The sequence below is a fragment of the Xenopus tropicalis genome, chromosome 10 (genome assembly GCF_000004195.4).
Source record: "Xenopus tropicalis strain Nigerian chromosome 10, UCB_Xtro_10.0, whole genome shotgun sequence".
Taxonomy (NCBI): domain Eukaryota; kingdom Metazoa; phylum Chordata; class Amphibia; order Anura; family Pipidae; genus Xenopus; species Xenopus tropicalis.
In genome coordinates this window covers 48,295,536-48,312,825 of record NC_030686.2, presented here as the reverse complement: position 1 = coordinate 48,312,825, position 17,290 = coordinate 48,295,536, and the positions used below count along the sequence as shown (strand labels likewise).

The following is a 17,290-nucleotide window of genomic DNA, read 5'->3' as shown; positions in this document are numbered from 1 at the left end:
GAGAGATGGTACCGTATAGTAGCAGTGGGGGGATAATAGCCTCTGGGAAGGGACTGGGGCTGTGGGATAGCAGGTATAGTAGGGAGAGATGGTGCCTATAGTAGCAGTGGGGGATAATAGCCTCTGGGAAGGGACTGGGGCTGTGGATAGCAGGTATAGTAGGGAGAGATGGTGCCTATAGTAGCAGTGGGGGGATAATAAGCCTCTGGGAAGGGACTGGGGCTGTGGGATAGCAGGCTATAGTAGGGGAGAGATGGTGCCTATAGTAGCAGTGGGGGATAATAGCCTCTGGAAGGGACTGGGGGCTGTGAGATAGCAGGTATAGTAGGAGAGATGGTGGCCTATAGTAGCAGTGGGGGGATAATAGCCTCTGGGAAGGGACTGGGCTGTGGGATAGCAGGGTATAGTAGGGAGAGATGGTGCCTAAGTAGGCAGTGGGGGATAATGCCTTGGGGAAGGGACTGGGGCTGTAGGATAGCAAGGTATGAGTAGGGAGAAGATGGTGCCTATAGTAGCAGTGGGAGATAAATACCTCTGGGAAGGGACTGAGGCTGTGGGATAGCAGGTATAGTAGGGAGAGATGTGCCTTAGTAGCAGTGGGAGGATAATAGCCTCTGGGAAGGGACTGGGGCTGTGGGATAGCAGGTATAGTAGGGAGAGATGGTGCCTATAGTAGCAGTGGGGGGATAATAGCCTCTGGGAAGGGACTGGGGCTGGGGGATAGCAGGTATAGTAGGGAGAGATGGTGCCTATAGTAGCAGTGGGGGATAATAGCCTCTGGAAGGACTGGGGCTGTGGATAGCAGGTATAGTAGGGAGAGATGGTTGCCTATAGTAGCAGTGGGGGGATAATAGCCCTCTGGGAAGGGGACTGGGGCTGGTGGGATAGCAGGTATAAGTAGGAGAGATGGTGCCTATAGTAGCAGTGGGGGGATAATAGCCTCTGGGAAGGGACTGGGGCTGTGGGATAGCAGGTTATAGTAGGGAGAGATGGTGCCTATAGTAGCAGTGGGGGATAATAGCCTCTGGGAAGGGACTGGGATAGTAGGTATAGTAGGGAGAGATGGTGCCTATAGTAGGGCAGTGGGGGGATAAAGCCTCTGGGAAGGGACTGGGGCTGTGGGATAGCAGGTGTAGCAGTGGGGGATAAATAGACTCTGGGAAGGTGGGCTGTGGATAGTAGGTATAGTAGGAGAGATGGTGCCTATAGTAGCAGTGGGGGGATAATAGCTCTGAGAAGGGACTGGGGCTGTGGAGATAGCAGGTATAGTAGGGAGAGATGGTGCCCTATAGTAGCAGTGGGGGATTAATAGCCTCTGGGAAGGGACTGGGGCTGTGGGATAGCAGGTATAGTAGGAGAGATTGGTGCCTATAGTAGCAGTGGGGGATAATAAGCCTCTGGGAAGGGACTGGGGCTGTGGGATAGCAGGTATAGTAGGGGAGAGATGGTGCCTATAGTAGCAGTGGGGGATAATAGCCTCTGGGAAGGGACTGGGGCTGTGAGATAGCAGGTATAGTAGGGAGAGATTGGTGCCTATAGTAGCAGTGGGGGATAATAGCCTCTGGGAAGGGACTGGGGCTGTGGGATAGCAGGTTATAGTAGGGAGAGATGGTGCCTATGTAGCAGTGGGGGGATAATAGCCTCTGGGAAGGGACTGGGGCTGGGGGATAAGCAGGTATAGTAGGGAGAGATGGTGCCTATAGTAGCAGTGGGGGGATAATAGGCCTCTGGGAAGGGACTGGGGCTGTGGGATTAGCAGGTATAGTAGGGAGAGATGGTGCCTATAGTAGCAGTGGGGGATAATAGCCTCTGGGAAGGGACTGGGGCTGTGGGATAGCAGGTTATAGTAGGGAGAGATGGTGCCTATAGTAGCAGTGGGGGATAATAGCCTCTGGGAAGGGACTGGGGGATAGTAGGTATAGTAGGGAGAGATGGTGCCTATAGTAGCAGTGGGGGATAATAGCCTCTGGGAAGGGACTGGGGCTGTGGGATAGCAGGTATAGTAGGAGAGATGGTGCCTATAAGTAGCAGTGGGGGGATAATAGCCTCTGGGAAGGGACTGGGGCTGTGGGATAGCAGGTATGGTAGGGAGAGATGGTGCCTATAGTAGCAGTGGGGGGATAATAGCCTCTGGGAAGGGACTGGGGCTGTGGGATAGCAGGTATAGTAGGGAGAGATGGTGCCTATAGTAGCAGTGGGGGATAATAGCCTCTGGGAAGGGACTGGGGCTGGGGGATAGCAGGTATAGTAGGGAGAGATGGTGCCTATAGTAGCAGTGGGGGGATAATGGCCTCTGGGAAGGGACTGGGGCTGGGGGATAGCAGGTATAGTAGGGAGAGATGGGGGATGTAGGATTAGGAGCGCAGCTATGATTCTTATGAATAACTGGCCCTAACACTCTGTAAGGACACTAGGTACCATGTCCTGCATGTCAAAACATGGAAACATTCACAAGATAGTTATTTACCAAGACAACCAACCAATCATATCACTGACACTATCCCTCCCTGCTTAATACACATTGCCCAGGTGCTTAGTCCCATGTGGCCATATTAGCCCCATTTTCCACATATAGAAAATTCTCTACTCGCCAAACTGCTTCAGTGGTCCGGGTACAACGCCCCAGACACATCGACCTCGTACAGACGTGCACTCCAGGCCCCACATGTAACGGTTAAAATACATTTTATTATTATTACTTTATTATACATAGGCCACTAGGTGGCTATAAAGGTCTTGGCCTCTATCCAGAAGTTCTTCAAAGTAGATAGTTGAGTAGGGAAGAGCTGGAAGGTTCAGTGTGGGACTTCCAGCCTCCCTGCTCTGTAGAGAAGCCATCCTCTCCCTCCATCCCACAATGTATTGCTTCTCTACTCTTTGTAGGTCTTGGCCTCTTCCAGAAGTTCTTCAAAGTAGATAGTTGAGTAGGGAAGAGCTGGAAGGTTCAGTGTGGGACTTCCAGCCTCCCTGCTCTGTAGAGAAGCCATCCTCTCCCTCCATCCCACAATGTATTGCTTCTCTACTCTTTATAGGTCTTGGCCTCTTCCAGAAGTTCTTCAAAGTAGATAGTTGAGTAGGGAAGAGCTGGAAGGTTCAGTGTGGGACTTCCAGCCTCCCTGCTCTGTAGAGAAGCCATCCTCTCCCTCCTTCCCACAATGTATTGCTTCTCTACTCTTTGTAGGTCTTGGCCTCTTCCAGAAGTTCTTCAAAGTAGATAGTTGAGTAGGGAAGAGCTGGAAGGTTCAGTGTGGGACTTCCAGCCTCCCTGCTCTGTAGAGAAGCCATCCTCTCCCTCCTTCCCACAATGTATTGCTTCTCTACTCTTTGTAGGTCTTGGCCTCTTCCAGAAGTTCTTCAAAGTAGATAGTTGAGTAGGGAAGAGCTGGAAGGTTCAGTGTGGGACTTCCAGCCTCCCTGCTCTGTAGAGAAGCCATCCTCTCCCTCCATCCCACAATGCTCTGCTTCTCTACTCTTTGTAGTAATTGTTTTTGTGGCGCTTAAGAGTCGACAAATTCTGCTCCAGAGTTTGGAGGAACAAGAATCTACAGAACAGAAAGAATATAAAGTCATTAGCTGATCAGCACATAAGGGATTTGTCTTCATTTAACTCCATATGAATAAATAAGGTAATTGTTTGTATGAAGCAGATCCCTGTCCCAGACATTTAATGATTAGGGGATGTCGCTCACTTACCCTTAACTCCAGCTTTATCCACACGGCACCACAAGGCTCGGTCGGATGCAGCTTAAGCCAGCCTTCCATGGTTAGGCCCTGTGCTGTGATCAGGTTGGACAGGGGAACGGCCATTGTTCCCATCTGCCCATTTGCCTTGTCTTTCACCTGCAAAATAAATAAAGCCTTAGTGCCCTCATAAACCACCAATGGAAACCCCACAGCAACCACAAACAAACAGCAGTGAATCTACATCTACAGACCCAAGGGGAACAAACCAGGACTCTACTACTCACCAGAACCTCTAACACCTCATTCCTTGGGTCCTTTAATGGGAAGCTGAATCTCTGCTTCCACTCCGGGGACCTGGTATCTACGCGGAACTGGGAAGATAAAAAACAAAAAATTAGCACATAATACAGAATAAATAAAAATCTATAGAGTTGTTTGCAGCCAAACGCTCAACCCAACCCTCAACTTATTAGTAAGAGAACTACATCTCTCAGCATCAGGCATGGGGGATACTGGGAATTGTAGTTCACAAATGGTAGAAAATCAAGCAGAAGGGCCATATACATATGTATCTGAGTCAGTACCTTAGTCTTCCGCTTGGCGTCCCGGATCTTCAGCTCTACTCTGGCTGTTGGTTTCTCCTCGCTATTGTTCAGCTGTTGGGAAAGAACAGATTGAAATGCATGAGGGATTATGGCCGGCAGTGTCCCTTATGGATACGACATACAATAATAAAGATGGTACTAGGATGGGGAGGTGCCTTACCCGGAGCTGCTTGCCCTTTTGGACATGTACAAAGAGCATAGTAGATGCAAATTCTTTAATCTGAATGGGCCGGGTGATCTTATTCACCATCAGGATCTGAAAAAAACACAAAAATGTTAGAAATGCCAAAGAAGAGCCAAGCATTGCCCAAACAGCCAGAGAAGGGGATTGTGGGTAATACCTCATCAAGCATAGCGGCATCTGGCACAGCGCTGATGCTTTCCATCCTGACGTGGAGCCTCCCTGATTCGGCATTCTCCAATGGCAGCCACTGTAGGGGGAAGAGAAGCAGAACTCAGTACCAAGCTCTGGCCCAGCTCACTGGGCAAAATGTCATTATTAACTCTGGGCACATAAATTCTTACCGTATCGACGACGTCCTGTTCCATCAGTTTCTCTACACTGAATTGGCAGCTGTATACAGGAAAATTTATAAAAAGTCAATTAAAACAAGGAAATCGAGTGTATATATATTAAAATGACATACAGCCTCCAGGCCTCCAAAGTCCATGAAGCAGAAGGACAGAAGGACCCAGCGATCACTGAAATTTAGACATAAATAGACTTACTCACCTGCCGTAAAGTTTCGATTTTCCCACTTCGCGATAATAGAGGTCAAACTTGACCTTCTGAAGGGGAAGATCCGTAAATATCATCTGGGGAGGAAACATGGAAGCAGGTTAGATTTGTGAGAAGGAGCCGGGGGTCTGGCCAATGCAATAAATGCCCCTACAGTATAACGGGATAGAAAGGCAGATTCACCCATGTTAATAAAATAGAAATGTTAGAAAGAGATTTGTGTGTAGGAAACTGTATAGAGAATTGGTACCTCATATGCTTGGTTCCATGATGGGTTCAGGCTTCTCTTGGCTAATTTGGTCTTTCCTTTCTTGCCTGCCCCACTTACAACCACGTAGGGTCGGAACCTCTTCGCTATAAATCCGCGTGAGGCTAAATCTTCTGCCTCCAGTACGCGGACACGAATGACATTCTGCAGAGACAAAAACAATTGTATTTATTAGTTCTAATTGCTACTTAATGCCCATTCACATTGATTAAAGTCCCGCCCCTACTCTTGCTTTGGGCTTCAGCCAATGGTAACATTACATTATATACCATAAATATAAATATACAACATATAAACTCAGTCAGTCCTACAGGAGACCCTCAGGGATGGGGAAGAGGGGATCCCATACAGAGATGAAAATGGGACCCTTGGCACGTACCTTGGGCACTTTGAAGTGCAAAACATCCACATCAACTTCTTTCCACATTTTGGTTGATGTGTGGACTGGCTCGACAAAGAAATAGTCGACGAATTTTTTCGCTGCCTTATCCAGTAATTTCCTGCGATGGAACATAATAAATCAATAAAATAAGTGATCTCTATAGAAGAAATACGGAAAATAACGGCTGGTTAGAAGCACTTACTTTACTCCTGGAATTCGCGTTACGGCTCCAGTCCATTTTATTTTCGTAGCCTGCAAAATATACATCTCAGCTCAGTAAATGGGAACAGGACAGAAAGAACCCTAAACTTTCCCTTTTAATTAATTAATAACCTACTATCTAACATTTGTACTACATTATAGGCCCCAATAATCTCTAAATGGGGTTATTATTAACTTACCGGTCGGTCGGGCAGATACCAGGTCACCGCTCCAAACAGTGGAATCTCGTCCAACAGCGGTCCCAGTATCACCCGTGCTGTTCCACGTAACTAAAAGAAAGGAGAGGCTCATTACTGATATGTAGGAGAGAAAGGGCAACATACACGGCGGTGCATAAATGGCGCCTCCCACTTACCTCAGCGTGATTGGCTCCAAGCTTCAGGAAGCGCTTGAAAAGAGCCACTTCAACCTCTATTGGTCCATCAAAGCTGCAAGAAAAAGACACCAAGTTATATTGATTGGAGATAATATTCCAGCTATAAATGGGTTCCTCTGGGATTGGATCAGTTCTGTAAGCAAATAACATCCTCACCTAATGTCCAAATCCAGGACAATCTGTTTGTTTTCCGTCCTTCTGTGGAACCTCACTGCGGTTATCCGTGGGGGCTAAACAGAACATGGATGGGTTAGTGAGTTGGGTATGAGATCTCTCAGCAACACAATGTACCCTGCAATGTTATTAATGCTGTTGTGAGATATGGGGGCTAAACTGCATTTAGGCAGCTGAATATGTATTTTGGTTATACTTGGGGGCCAAATTATCCAGAATGCAATATATAATCATTAACTGTATGGGCCAATTATGGATTTGGCATATGTATTGACTATCTGGTTTAATAGCAACTAGACCACAGACACTCTACTACTGACACAATTAATTAGCGGAAGAGTTTGATTCGTTACCTTTTCTCCCAAATCGAATTCCAAGAAGCGGAATAACCGCAAGAAAATGGACATCGCGCAGATTCGCGGCTGATGCCATTCAATGAGGAAATTTTTCAAATACCGATTAAAATACGGCCAGATTTCTGCGAGGAGCTGCAAGAGAATGGAAATAAATTGTATTTATAAAGGAACATGGAATCAGGGCAGGTTATAACAATCATTGGTACCTACGGAAATGGCCACTTACCTTGTTTTTACGATCGACTTGATCGTTTAGCTCCTCTTCTGGCTCATCCTCTTCTTTTTCTTCTTGGGCAGTCTGCAGATTAACAGAGAGAGAGATTAGGGTTCATCTTCTGATTGGGAAAAAGAGGAATTATTTGTAATTCAGGATATGGGGTTTCTGGATAATGGATCCCATACCTGTACCAATATAATCAGCCATGAATATAGGCATCTCCTGCCCCTGGTTAGCAAACTAATTCTGAAATAGAAGGAATTTTTTTGGGGAAAAATAATATTTTGGAGACTTACCGCTTCTTCTTCTTCTTCCTTCTCTTCTTCAGTCTGGGGTCTTTCCTCCTGGGGGTCTTCATCGCAATAGATCCACCAGAAGACCAGCAGCCCAAGCGCAATATATCCAATGTGCGCATTAATTTTTCCTAAGAAATATCCCAGGAACACGATTGCAAGAAAACGGAAGGATTTCCGGTTTTCTGCAATCTCTCCGTGCCGTGCCGGTATCCGCTCTTCCTCGCGGGTCAAATAACACCGGGCAATAATGCAGGCAACGGCGTATAAGGCAGGCATGTCCCTTCTGCCATGTAGATATGCAAGAATAAATGCAATCGTATATTTGAGTAAAAAATTATTTAAAGTCATATTAGAAAAATATATAAAAAAAAAGCTGTTTGTATTGGGAGATGTCTCTCCTTCAACAACCAACTCACAAATGCCTGAGAGTCTCAGAATGTGCATGTGATGTCATAATGGTACAGCTGGAAAGTTGTGATGTCACAATGCTGAGCAGCTGCTTATCTCTCGCCAAGCCAGCCGGACTGTACCATTCCACAACGTGGGGCAGGGGGAACTGACAATGCCAAACAGCTGCTGGTCCCTAGCCAGATAGAATACTGCATTTCATAAAACAATAACTATTCAGTTTACAATATAATCCGTTTAGACTTATAAATAAATCTATATATCTGAGTGTCACACACACAATAGTGATTCTGAAGCATCTAGCTGTGACTGTTAGACATATAAAGGTAACTGTCACGCACATAAGAGTTGACTGTTACACAAATACAGTTGAAAGCAGACATATGGGGAGGAGCCTATGGTTAATTGAGTGACAGCCCAATGTTTGGAGGGAGGGGGGGACTAGAGGTTTCATCAGGTGACCAGGTGACAGCTCCTAATGGCTATTAAGGCCTAATGAATCAGGCATTGGACACCTTCCCTCGACCTAATGTTCCTGTGGACAAATTCCATTCTCTCACATCAAGCAATGTAGTATTACTTAGCTTCCCCCCCCCCCCCCCCCCACCAAACCCCTCTTTCCATCTATAAAGGAGTATATAGTGCATATTTTAGAATCATCTAGAAATTATAATTCCTAGGAGGTCCCTAGTTAAAGGCACAGGCCCCTAGAGTGCTACATGGGCTTCTCTTACTGGCAGGGCTCAGGGTTGGAGATCAAGCTTTGTCCTTGAACATACAGCCCTGTTTAGCTGATGACTTGGGATAGCAATTGTTGCTGATCCAAAGGATTCATTCCCCCTACAGCTTTACATTTCTGTTCTATTTCCTATGCCCTGTGAGAGTTTTTTCCAATTGGCCCAGGGTGGTTGTGATTAATTCCTGCCCATACTATTGGTTTTATTATGGGGAATGAGACAAAGATATAACAGTTTCTATTAAAGCACACTCGTAGGGGGTGTCAGTTACAGTTCAGCTTTCTTACGCCTCTTCCTTTACTACCATGAGTGGGCCCAGCTGAGAAGGTGGGTCACAGTATAACAATATTCTACATGGAGAGCAGCTGGAATAAGGTGTCATTGCCAAGAAAGGGTTACAGGGGCAGAGTAGGGCAAGTGATACCCTTCAGATGTTTTTTAGATGTTTAGTTATTACTATGAGAGTGTTACCTTATCCTGATACTGATCTTTTCTGAAGCAGTTCCTCTCCCCTATCAGACTCGCCCCTATCGGCAGGCACAGCCAGAGAGCAGCCCTTTATCTCCCAGTATGTATAAGCACTCATGCCAGGGGTGTGGGACAAACCCTCTATTTAATATATTCATATTCATTTGTTTTTCATTGCTCTCTTATCTAATAGCAGCCCGGGTGAAATGTAACATATGGGAGAGATTTCTGCAAAGTATTATCATATATTTTACTTATATGCATTACTGGGGAAATGTAAAATATGGATTCAAATTTACCAGGTCAGAAATATTCAAACCCAATATCTATTGCAGTATGAATAAAGGTATAAACATTGGGGTAACAGTCACCCCGCTATAGTTCCAGGGGTACCCAGGGCACAAATAAGCACTCACCCCAAATCCCCCCCTAACTGGCCTTCAGGCTGGGCCCCCTTAGCCCATAACAAGGTTACAGATATATAGAAACATTGGGGTAACAGTGTAGCTCTGCCCCCCTATATTTGCACATCCCCAGCTAGAAATCCAATAAAGGATTAGCCAATAAGCACACAGGGAAATGGCACACAGTGCTCCTGTTTATCAGGGATTGATGCCAAGGTTCCGGCGCCAGGTACAGATGTGGGGTGACCTTTCCAGGCCAGTGGAGAATCTGGTTCCGGTCCAGCATTGTGAAAGTGAAAGCAGGTGACAGACAGGATGAATGGGGGATGTTATGGCTGGGATGGAACCGGACTGGGGCTTCCTGTGAGTAATCCAACAGGTACCCATTCTGGGCAGCAGTTTTGCTTGACATTTGAGGGGTTCCATCCAGTCACTATGTTCCATAGGGAAGATTTTATAATGTATATTCTATTATTTCTGTAGTGGGGACATATTTACACAGCAGTTTACACAGGATTTCCATCATCCACATTGGCCATAATGGCTGGAAACCAGCTGCTCGACCCTCTCCCTGCGCGGAACCTTCACTGTGTCTAGAAACATTCATGGTTTGTAACAGAACCCCAGCCACTTGCACCGGATGTGTGATTGGTTGGAACAGGAAGGAAAGAGGTCAGGTTTGTGGTGCACCAGGTTTCAGGAAGCCGACTGGTGAGGGAGTAAGTACTGATTCAGTACCGTATCCTGGCCCATAGCTCGTGTTTATGGGTCGGTCCCCCCTAGGCCCAAACTGTACTAATGGCAGTGATGTGTTTATGGGTCGGTCCCCCCTAGGCCCAAACTGTACTAATGGCACCGACGTGTTTATGGGTCAGTCCCCCCTAGGCCCAAACTGTACTAATGGCAGTGACGTGTTTATGGGTCAGTCCCCCCTAGGCCCAAACTGTACTAATGGCACCGACGTGTTTATGGGTCGGTCCCCCTAGGCCCAAACTGTACTAATGGCAGTGAGGTGTTTATGGGTCAGTCCCCCCTAGGCCCAAACTGTACTAATGGCACCGACGTGTTTATGGGTCGGTCCCCCCTAGGCCCAAACTGTACTAATGGCACGACGTGTTTAGGTCGGGGTCAGTCCCCCCTAGGCCCAACACTGTACTAAATGGCATCCGCACGTGATGTTTATGGGTCAGTCCCACCCTAGGCCCAAACTGTACTAAGGTGGCACGACGTGTTAATGGGTCAGTCCCCCTAGGCCCAACTGTACTAATGGCAGGACGTGTTATGGGTCAGTCCCCCCTAAGGCCCAAACTGTACTAATGGCAAGTGACGTGTTTATGGGTCAGTCCCCCCCTAGGCCCAACTGTACTCAATGGCAGTGACGCGTTTATGAGCGCTCAGTCCCCCCTAGGCCCCAAACTGCTTACTAATGGGCGTGACGTGTTTATGCTGTCAGTCCCCCCTAGGGCCCAAACGCTACTAATACGGCAAGTGCACGTGTTTATGGGTCAGTTCCCCCCTAGGCCCAAACTGTACTAATGCAGTGACGTGTTTATGGGTCAGTCCCCCCTAGGCCCAAACTGTACTAATGGCACCGACGTGTTTATGGGTCAGTCCCCCCTAGGCCCAAACTGTACTAATGGGCAGTTGACGTGTTTATGGGGTCGGTCCCCCCTAGGCCCAAACTGTACTAATGGCAGTGACGTGTTTTATGGGTCAGTCCCCCCTAGGCCCAAACTGTACTAATGGCACCGACTGTGTTTATGGGTCAGTCCCCCCTAGGCCCAAACTGTACTAGTCCGCAGTGACGTGTTTATGGGTCAGTCCCCCTAGGCCCAAACTGTACTAATGGCACAGTGGACGTGTTTGGGTCGGTCCCCCCTAGGCCCAAACATGTACTAATGGCACCGACGTGTTATGGGGTCGCGTCCCCCCTAGGCCCAAACTGCTACTAAGGGCAGTGGGGTGATTTATGGGGTCGGTCCCCCCTAGCGCCCCCAACCTTATAATGGGGCAGGTGAAGGCTGTTTATGGGTCGCCGTCCCCCCTAGGGCCCAAACTGTAACTAATGGCAGTGACGTGTTTATGGGGTCGGTCCTCCCTAGGCCCAAACTACTAATGGCACCGCATGTGTTTATGGGTCGGTCCCCCTAGCCCAAACTGTACTAATGGCACGACGTGTTTATGGGTCGGTCCCCCCTAGGCCCAAACTGTACTAATGGCAGTGAGGTGTTTATTGGTCGGTCCCCCCTAGGCCCAAACTGTACTAATGGCAGTGAGGTGTTTATTGGTCGGTCCCCCCTAGGCCCAAACTGTACTAATGGCAGTGACGTGTTTATGGGTCGGTCCTCCCTAGGCCCAAACTGTACTAATGGCAGTGACGTGTTTATGGGTCGGTCCTCCCTAGGCCCAAACTGTACTAATGGCACCGACGTGTTTATGGGTCGGTCCCCCCTAGGCCCAAACTGTACTAATGGCACCGACGTGTTTATGGGTCAGTCCCCCCTAGGCCCAAACTGTACTAATGGCAGTGATGTGTTTATGGGTCGGTCCCCCCTAGGCCCAAACTATACTAATGGCACCCGACGTGTTTATGGGTCAGTCCCCCCTAGGCCCAAACTGTACTAATGGCAGTGACGTGTTTATGGGTCGGTCCCCCCTAGGCCCAAACTGTACTAATGGCAGTGACGTGTTTATGGGTCGGTCCTCCCTAGGCCCAAACTGTACTAATGGCACCGACGTGTTTATGGGTCAGTCCCCCCTAGGCCCAAACTGTACTAATGGCAGTGATGTGTTTATGGGTCGGTCCCCCCTAGGCCCAAACTATACTAATGGCACCGACGGTGTTTATGGGTCAGTCCCCCCTAGGCCCAAACTGTACTAATGGCAGTGACGTGTTTATGGGTCAGTCCCCCCTAGGCCCAAACTGTACTAATGGTACCGACGTGTTTATGGGTCAGTCCCCCTAGGCCCAAACTGTACTAATGGCAGTGACATGTTTATGGGTCGGTCCCCCCTAGGCCCAAACTGTACTAATGGCAGTGATGTGTTTATGGGTCAGTCCCCCCTAGGCCCAAACTGTACTAATGGCACCGACGTGTTTATGGGTCGGTCCCCCCTAGGCCCAAACTGTACTAATGGCACCGACGTGTTTATGGGTCGGTCCCCCCTAGGCCCAAACTGTACTAATGGCACCGGACGTGTTTATGGTCAGTCCCCCCTTAGGCCCAAACTGTACTAATGGCAGTGACGTGTTTATGGGTCGGTCCCCCCTAGGCACAAACTGTACTAATGGCACCGACGTGTTTATGGGTCGGTCCCCCCTAGGCCCAAACTGTACTAATGGCACCGACGTGTTTATGGGTCGGTCCCCCCTAGGCCCAAACTGTACTAATGGCAGTGAGGTGTTTATTGGTCGGTCCCCCCTAGGCCCAAACTGTACTAATGGCAGTGAGGTGTTTATGGGTCGGTCCCCCCCTAGGCCCAAACTGTACTAATGGCAGTGACGTGTTTATGGGTCGGTCCTCCCTAGGCCCAAACTGTACTAATGGCACCGACGTGTTTATGGGTCAGTCCCCCCTAGGCCCAAACTGTACTAATGGCAGTGACGTGTTTATGGGTCAGCCCCCCCTAGGCCCAAACTGTACTAATGGCACCGACGTGTTTATGGGTCAGCCCCCCCTAGGCCCAAACTGTACTAATGGCACCAACGTGTTTATGGGTCAGTCCCCCCTAGGCCCAAACTGTACTAATGGTAGTGAGGTGTTTATGGGTCGGTCCCCCCTAGGCCCAAACTGTACTAATGGCAGTGAGGTGTTTATGGGTCAGTCCCCCCTAGGCCCAAACTGTACTAATGGCACCGACGTGTTTATGGGTCGGTCCCCCCTAGGCCCAAACTGTACTAATGGCACCGACGTGTTTATGGGTCAGTCCCCCCTAGGCCCAAACTGTACTAATGGCACCGACGTGTTTATGGGTCGGTCCCCCCTAGGCCCAAATTGTACTAATGGCAGTGACGTGTTTATGGGTCAGTCCCCCCCTAGGCCCAAACTGTACTAATGGCACCGACGTGTTTATGGGTCAGTCCCCCCTAGGCCCAAACTGTACTAATGGCAGTGAGGTGTTTATGGGTCGGTCCCCCTAGGCCCAAACTGTACTAATGGCTGTGACGTGTTTATGGGTCGGTCCCCCCTAGGCCCAAACTGTACTAATGGCACCGACGTGTTTATGGGTCAGTCCCCCCTAGGCCCAAACTGTACTAATGGCAGTGAGGTGTTTATGGGTCGGTCCATTCTAGGCCAAAGTACAGCTGTATTCATGTGGTACCAGTGATACAAGAGAGCGGTACGCCCCCTGTGTGGCGCCTGTGATTAATCTTCATCTTGTGGTTTCTGTGCCAAGCGCTTGTTTTTCTCGGTACAGTTTCCTCTTTTTGCTATTTCAGTAATTTCCACTATTTCTACATCATTTTTGAGAATCTTTACATTCTCCTGTCACTTATGATTCATTCTGTGCAGTTTGGCTGCCTCTGAGCTCTCCAGCAGCGCGTAACGTAGGATTGCTGAGCCCAGTAACCAGTATGTGGATCCACTGTACATAAACAAGCAGGGTGTGGTCAGCCTCAGTGTTAGCTCATGTTTGTTATGTTCCCTACCCCTAGGAGCTTGCACTCTAATTATAGTTTGGGAAGCACCAGTGTATTATGAGAAACCCCTTCCCATAAGGACTTACAGTCTACTTTAACAGGAAACCTTTCCTTAAAGAGCTTATACAGGTATAGGATCCCTTAACCCGGAAACCCGGTATCCAGAAAGCTCCAAGTTACGGAAAGCCTGTCTCCCATAGACTCCATTTTAATCAAATAATTCAGAATTTTAAAACGGATTTCCTTTTTCTCTGTAATAATAAAACAGTACCTGTACTTGATCCCAACTAAGATATAATTACCCCTTATTGGGGCAGAACAGCCCTATTGGGTTTATTTAATGGTTAAATGATTCCCTTTTCTCTGTAATAATAAAACAGTACCTGTACTTGATCCCAACTAAGATATAATTACCCCTTATTGGGGCAGAACAGCCCTATTGGGTTTATTTAATGGTTAAATGATTCCCTTTTCTCTGTAATAATAAAACAGTACCTGTACTTGATCCCAACTAAGATATAATTACCCCTTATTGGGGCAGAACAGCCCTATTGGGTTTATTTAATGGTTAAATGATTCCCTTTTCTCTGTAATAATAAAACAGTACTTGTACTTGATCCCAACTAAGATATAATTACCCCTTATTGGGGCAGAACAGCCCTATTGGGTTTATTTCATGGTTAAATGATTCCCTTTTCTCTGTAATAATAAAACAGTACCTGTACTTGATCCCAACTAAGATATAATTACCCCTTATTGGGGCAGAACAGCCCTATTGGGTTTATTTAATGGTTAATTGATTCCCTTTTCTCTAATAATAAAACAGTACCTGTACTTGATCCCAACTAAGATATAATTACCCCTTATTGGGGCAGAACAGCCCTATTGGGTTTATTTAATGGTTAAATGATTCCCTTTTCTCTGTAATAATAAAACAGTACCTGTACTTGATCCAACTAAGATATAATTACCCCTTATTGGGGGCAGAACAGCCCTATTGGGTTTATTTAATGGTTAAATGATTCCCTTTTCTCTGTAATAATAAAACAGTACCTGTACTTGATCCCAACTAAGATATAATTACCCCTTATTGGGGCAGAACAGCCCTATTGGGTTTATTTAATGCGTTAAATGATTCCCTTTTCTCTGTAATAATAAAACAGTACCTGTACTTGATCCCAACTAAGATATAATTACCCCTTATTGGGGCAGAACAGTCCCTATTGGGTTTATTTAATGGTTAAATGATTCCCTTTTCTCTGTAATAATAAAACAGTACCTGTACTTGATCCCAACTAAGATATAATTACCCCTTATTGGGGGCAGAACAGCCCTATTGGGTTTATTTAATGGTTAAATGATTCCCTTTTCTCTGTAATAATAAAACAGTACCTGTACTTGATCCCAAACTAAGATATAATTACCCCTTATTGGGGCAGAACAGCCCTATTGGGTTTATTTAATGGTTAAATGATTCCCTTTTCTCTGTAATAATAAAACAGTACCTGTACTTGATCCCAACTAAGATATAATTACCCCTTATTGGGGCAGAACAGTCCCTATTGGGTTTATTTAATGGTTAAATGATTCCCTTTTCTCTGTAATAATAAAACAGTACCTGTACTTGATCCCAACTAAGATATAATTACCCCTTATTGGGGCAGAACAGTCCCTATTGGGTTTATTTAATGGTTAAATGATTCCCTTTTCTCTGTAATAATAAAACAGTACCTGTACTTGATCCCAACTAAGATATAATTACCCTTATTGGGGCAGAACAGCCCTATTGGGTTTATTTAATGGTTAAATGATTCCCTTTTCTCTGTAATATAAAACAGTACCTGTACTTGATCCCAACTAAGATATAATTACCCCTTATTGGGGCAGAACAGCCCTATTGGGTTTATTTCATGGTTAAATGATTCCCTTTTCTCTGTAATAATAAAACAGTACCTGTACTTGATCCCAACTAAGATATAATTACCCCTTATTGGGGGCAGAACAGCCTTATTGGGTTTAATTAATGTTTTATTTTTTTTAGTAGACTTAAGGTATGGAGATCCAAATTCCAGAAAGACCCCTTATCCAGAATACCCTTTGTCCCAAACATTTTGGATAACGGGTCTTATACTTGTATTCAAATAGTTTTGTCATTTCCCCCGTTCCAAAGAGCTTGCATTCTATAAGTATAGTGGGAAAGCCTTTAACTAAGAGCTTATCATTCTATTAATATAATGGGACGCCTTTCCATAAAGACTGATGAAGCTTTAGGGCCTTCAGTGTGTTAATTTCCATTACTAAACATACAATATGGGGTATTTATACATCGCTAGTTGCCCCCACAGCCTGGGATAGAGCTGGGAACACATGGACGGAGCATGTGAGTGTCACACAGAGCCACAGAGCTCCTATAGAAGTGGTTGCGTTAGAGACATTCCCCGAGCGCTGGCTAATGTGGCGTGACCACATGAAAGCTGTATCCCTGGGGGACAGAGCATGAGCCGTGTGTGTTTATTTCTGTGTGGGAGCTACATGTACAAATGCCCCTTCCGTGGTGGGCTGAGGCTTTTATAGAGTGTCTAAATGTTTGATTGGTTTTCCATTACCATTAATGTGTATTCTAGTGGTGCAGGTACCTTCCCTTCTGCCCCTATGGCGCTATTATTAATGTGTATTCTAGTGGTGCAGGTACCTTCTCTTCTGCCCGTATGGCGCTATTATTAATGTGTATTCTAGGGGTGCAGGTACCTTCCCTTCTGCCCCTATGGCGCTATTATTAATGTGTATTCTAGTGGTGCAGGTACCTTCTCTTCTGCCCCTATGGCGCTATTATTAATGTGTATTCTAGTGGTGCAGGTACCTTCCCTTCTGCCCGTATGGCGCTATTATTAATGTGTATTCTAGTGGTGCAGGTACCTTCCCTTCTGCCCGTATTGCGCTATTATTAATGTGTATTCTAGTGGTGCAGGTACCTTCCCTTCTGCCCGTATGGCGCTATTATTAATGTGTATTCTAGTGGTGCAGGTACCTTCCCTTCTGCCCGTATGGCACTATTATTAATGTGTATTCTAGTGGTGCAGGTACCTTCCCTTCTGCCCTTATTGCACTATTATTAATGTGTATTCTAGTGGTGCAGGTACCTTCCATTCTGCCCGTATGGTGCTATTATTAATGAGTATTCTAGTTGTGCAGGTACCTTCCCTTCTGCCCGTATGGTGCTATTATTAATGTGTATTCTAGTGGTGCAGGTACCTTCTCTTCTGCCCCTATGGCGCTATTAATAATGTGTATTCTAGTGGTGCAGGTACCTTC

General features: G+C 46.5%; 1 protein-coding gene across 2 annotated transcripts; it reads right to left on the bottom strand.

The window, feature by feature from the left end:
* Positions 1–2,674: 2,674 nt before the first annotated feature.
* LOC116407946 (extended synaptotagmin-1-like) lies at positions 2,675–5,485 on the bottom strand. Of its 2 annotated transcripts, XM_031894287.1 has the most exons (8): positions 5,279–5,485; positions 5,023–5,105; positions 4,815–4,863; positions 4,450–4,720; positions 4,269–4,340; positions 3,969–4,055; positions 3,694–3,840; positions 2,675–3,542 (listed from the first exon to the last, which is right to left on the bottom strand). In XM_031894287.1, exons 4-8 carry the CDS (start codon positions 4,702–4,704, stop codon positions 3,498–3,500), a joined length of 606 nt encoding a protein of 201 aa, XP_031750147.1. In that variant the 5' UTR covers positions 4,705–4,720; positions 4,815–4,863; positions 5,023–5,105; positions 5,279–5,485; the 3' UTR covers positions 2,675–3,497. The 2 variants fall into 2 exon arrangements, with proteins under 2 accessions (XP_031750147.1, XP_031750148.1); XM_031894288.1 differs by lacking the exons at positions 4,815–4,863; positions 5,023–5,105; positions 5,279–5,485 and having other exon boundaries at positions 3,158–3,542; positions 4,450–4,794.
* Positions 5,486–17,290: the final 11,805 nt, after the last annotated feature.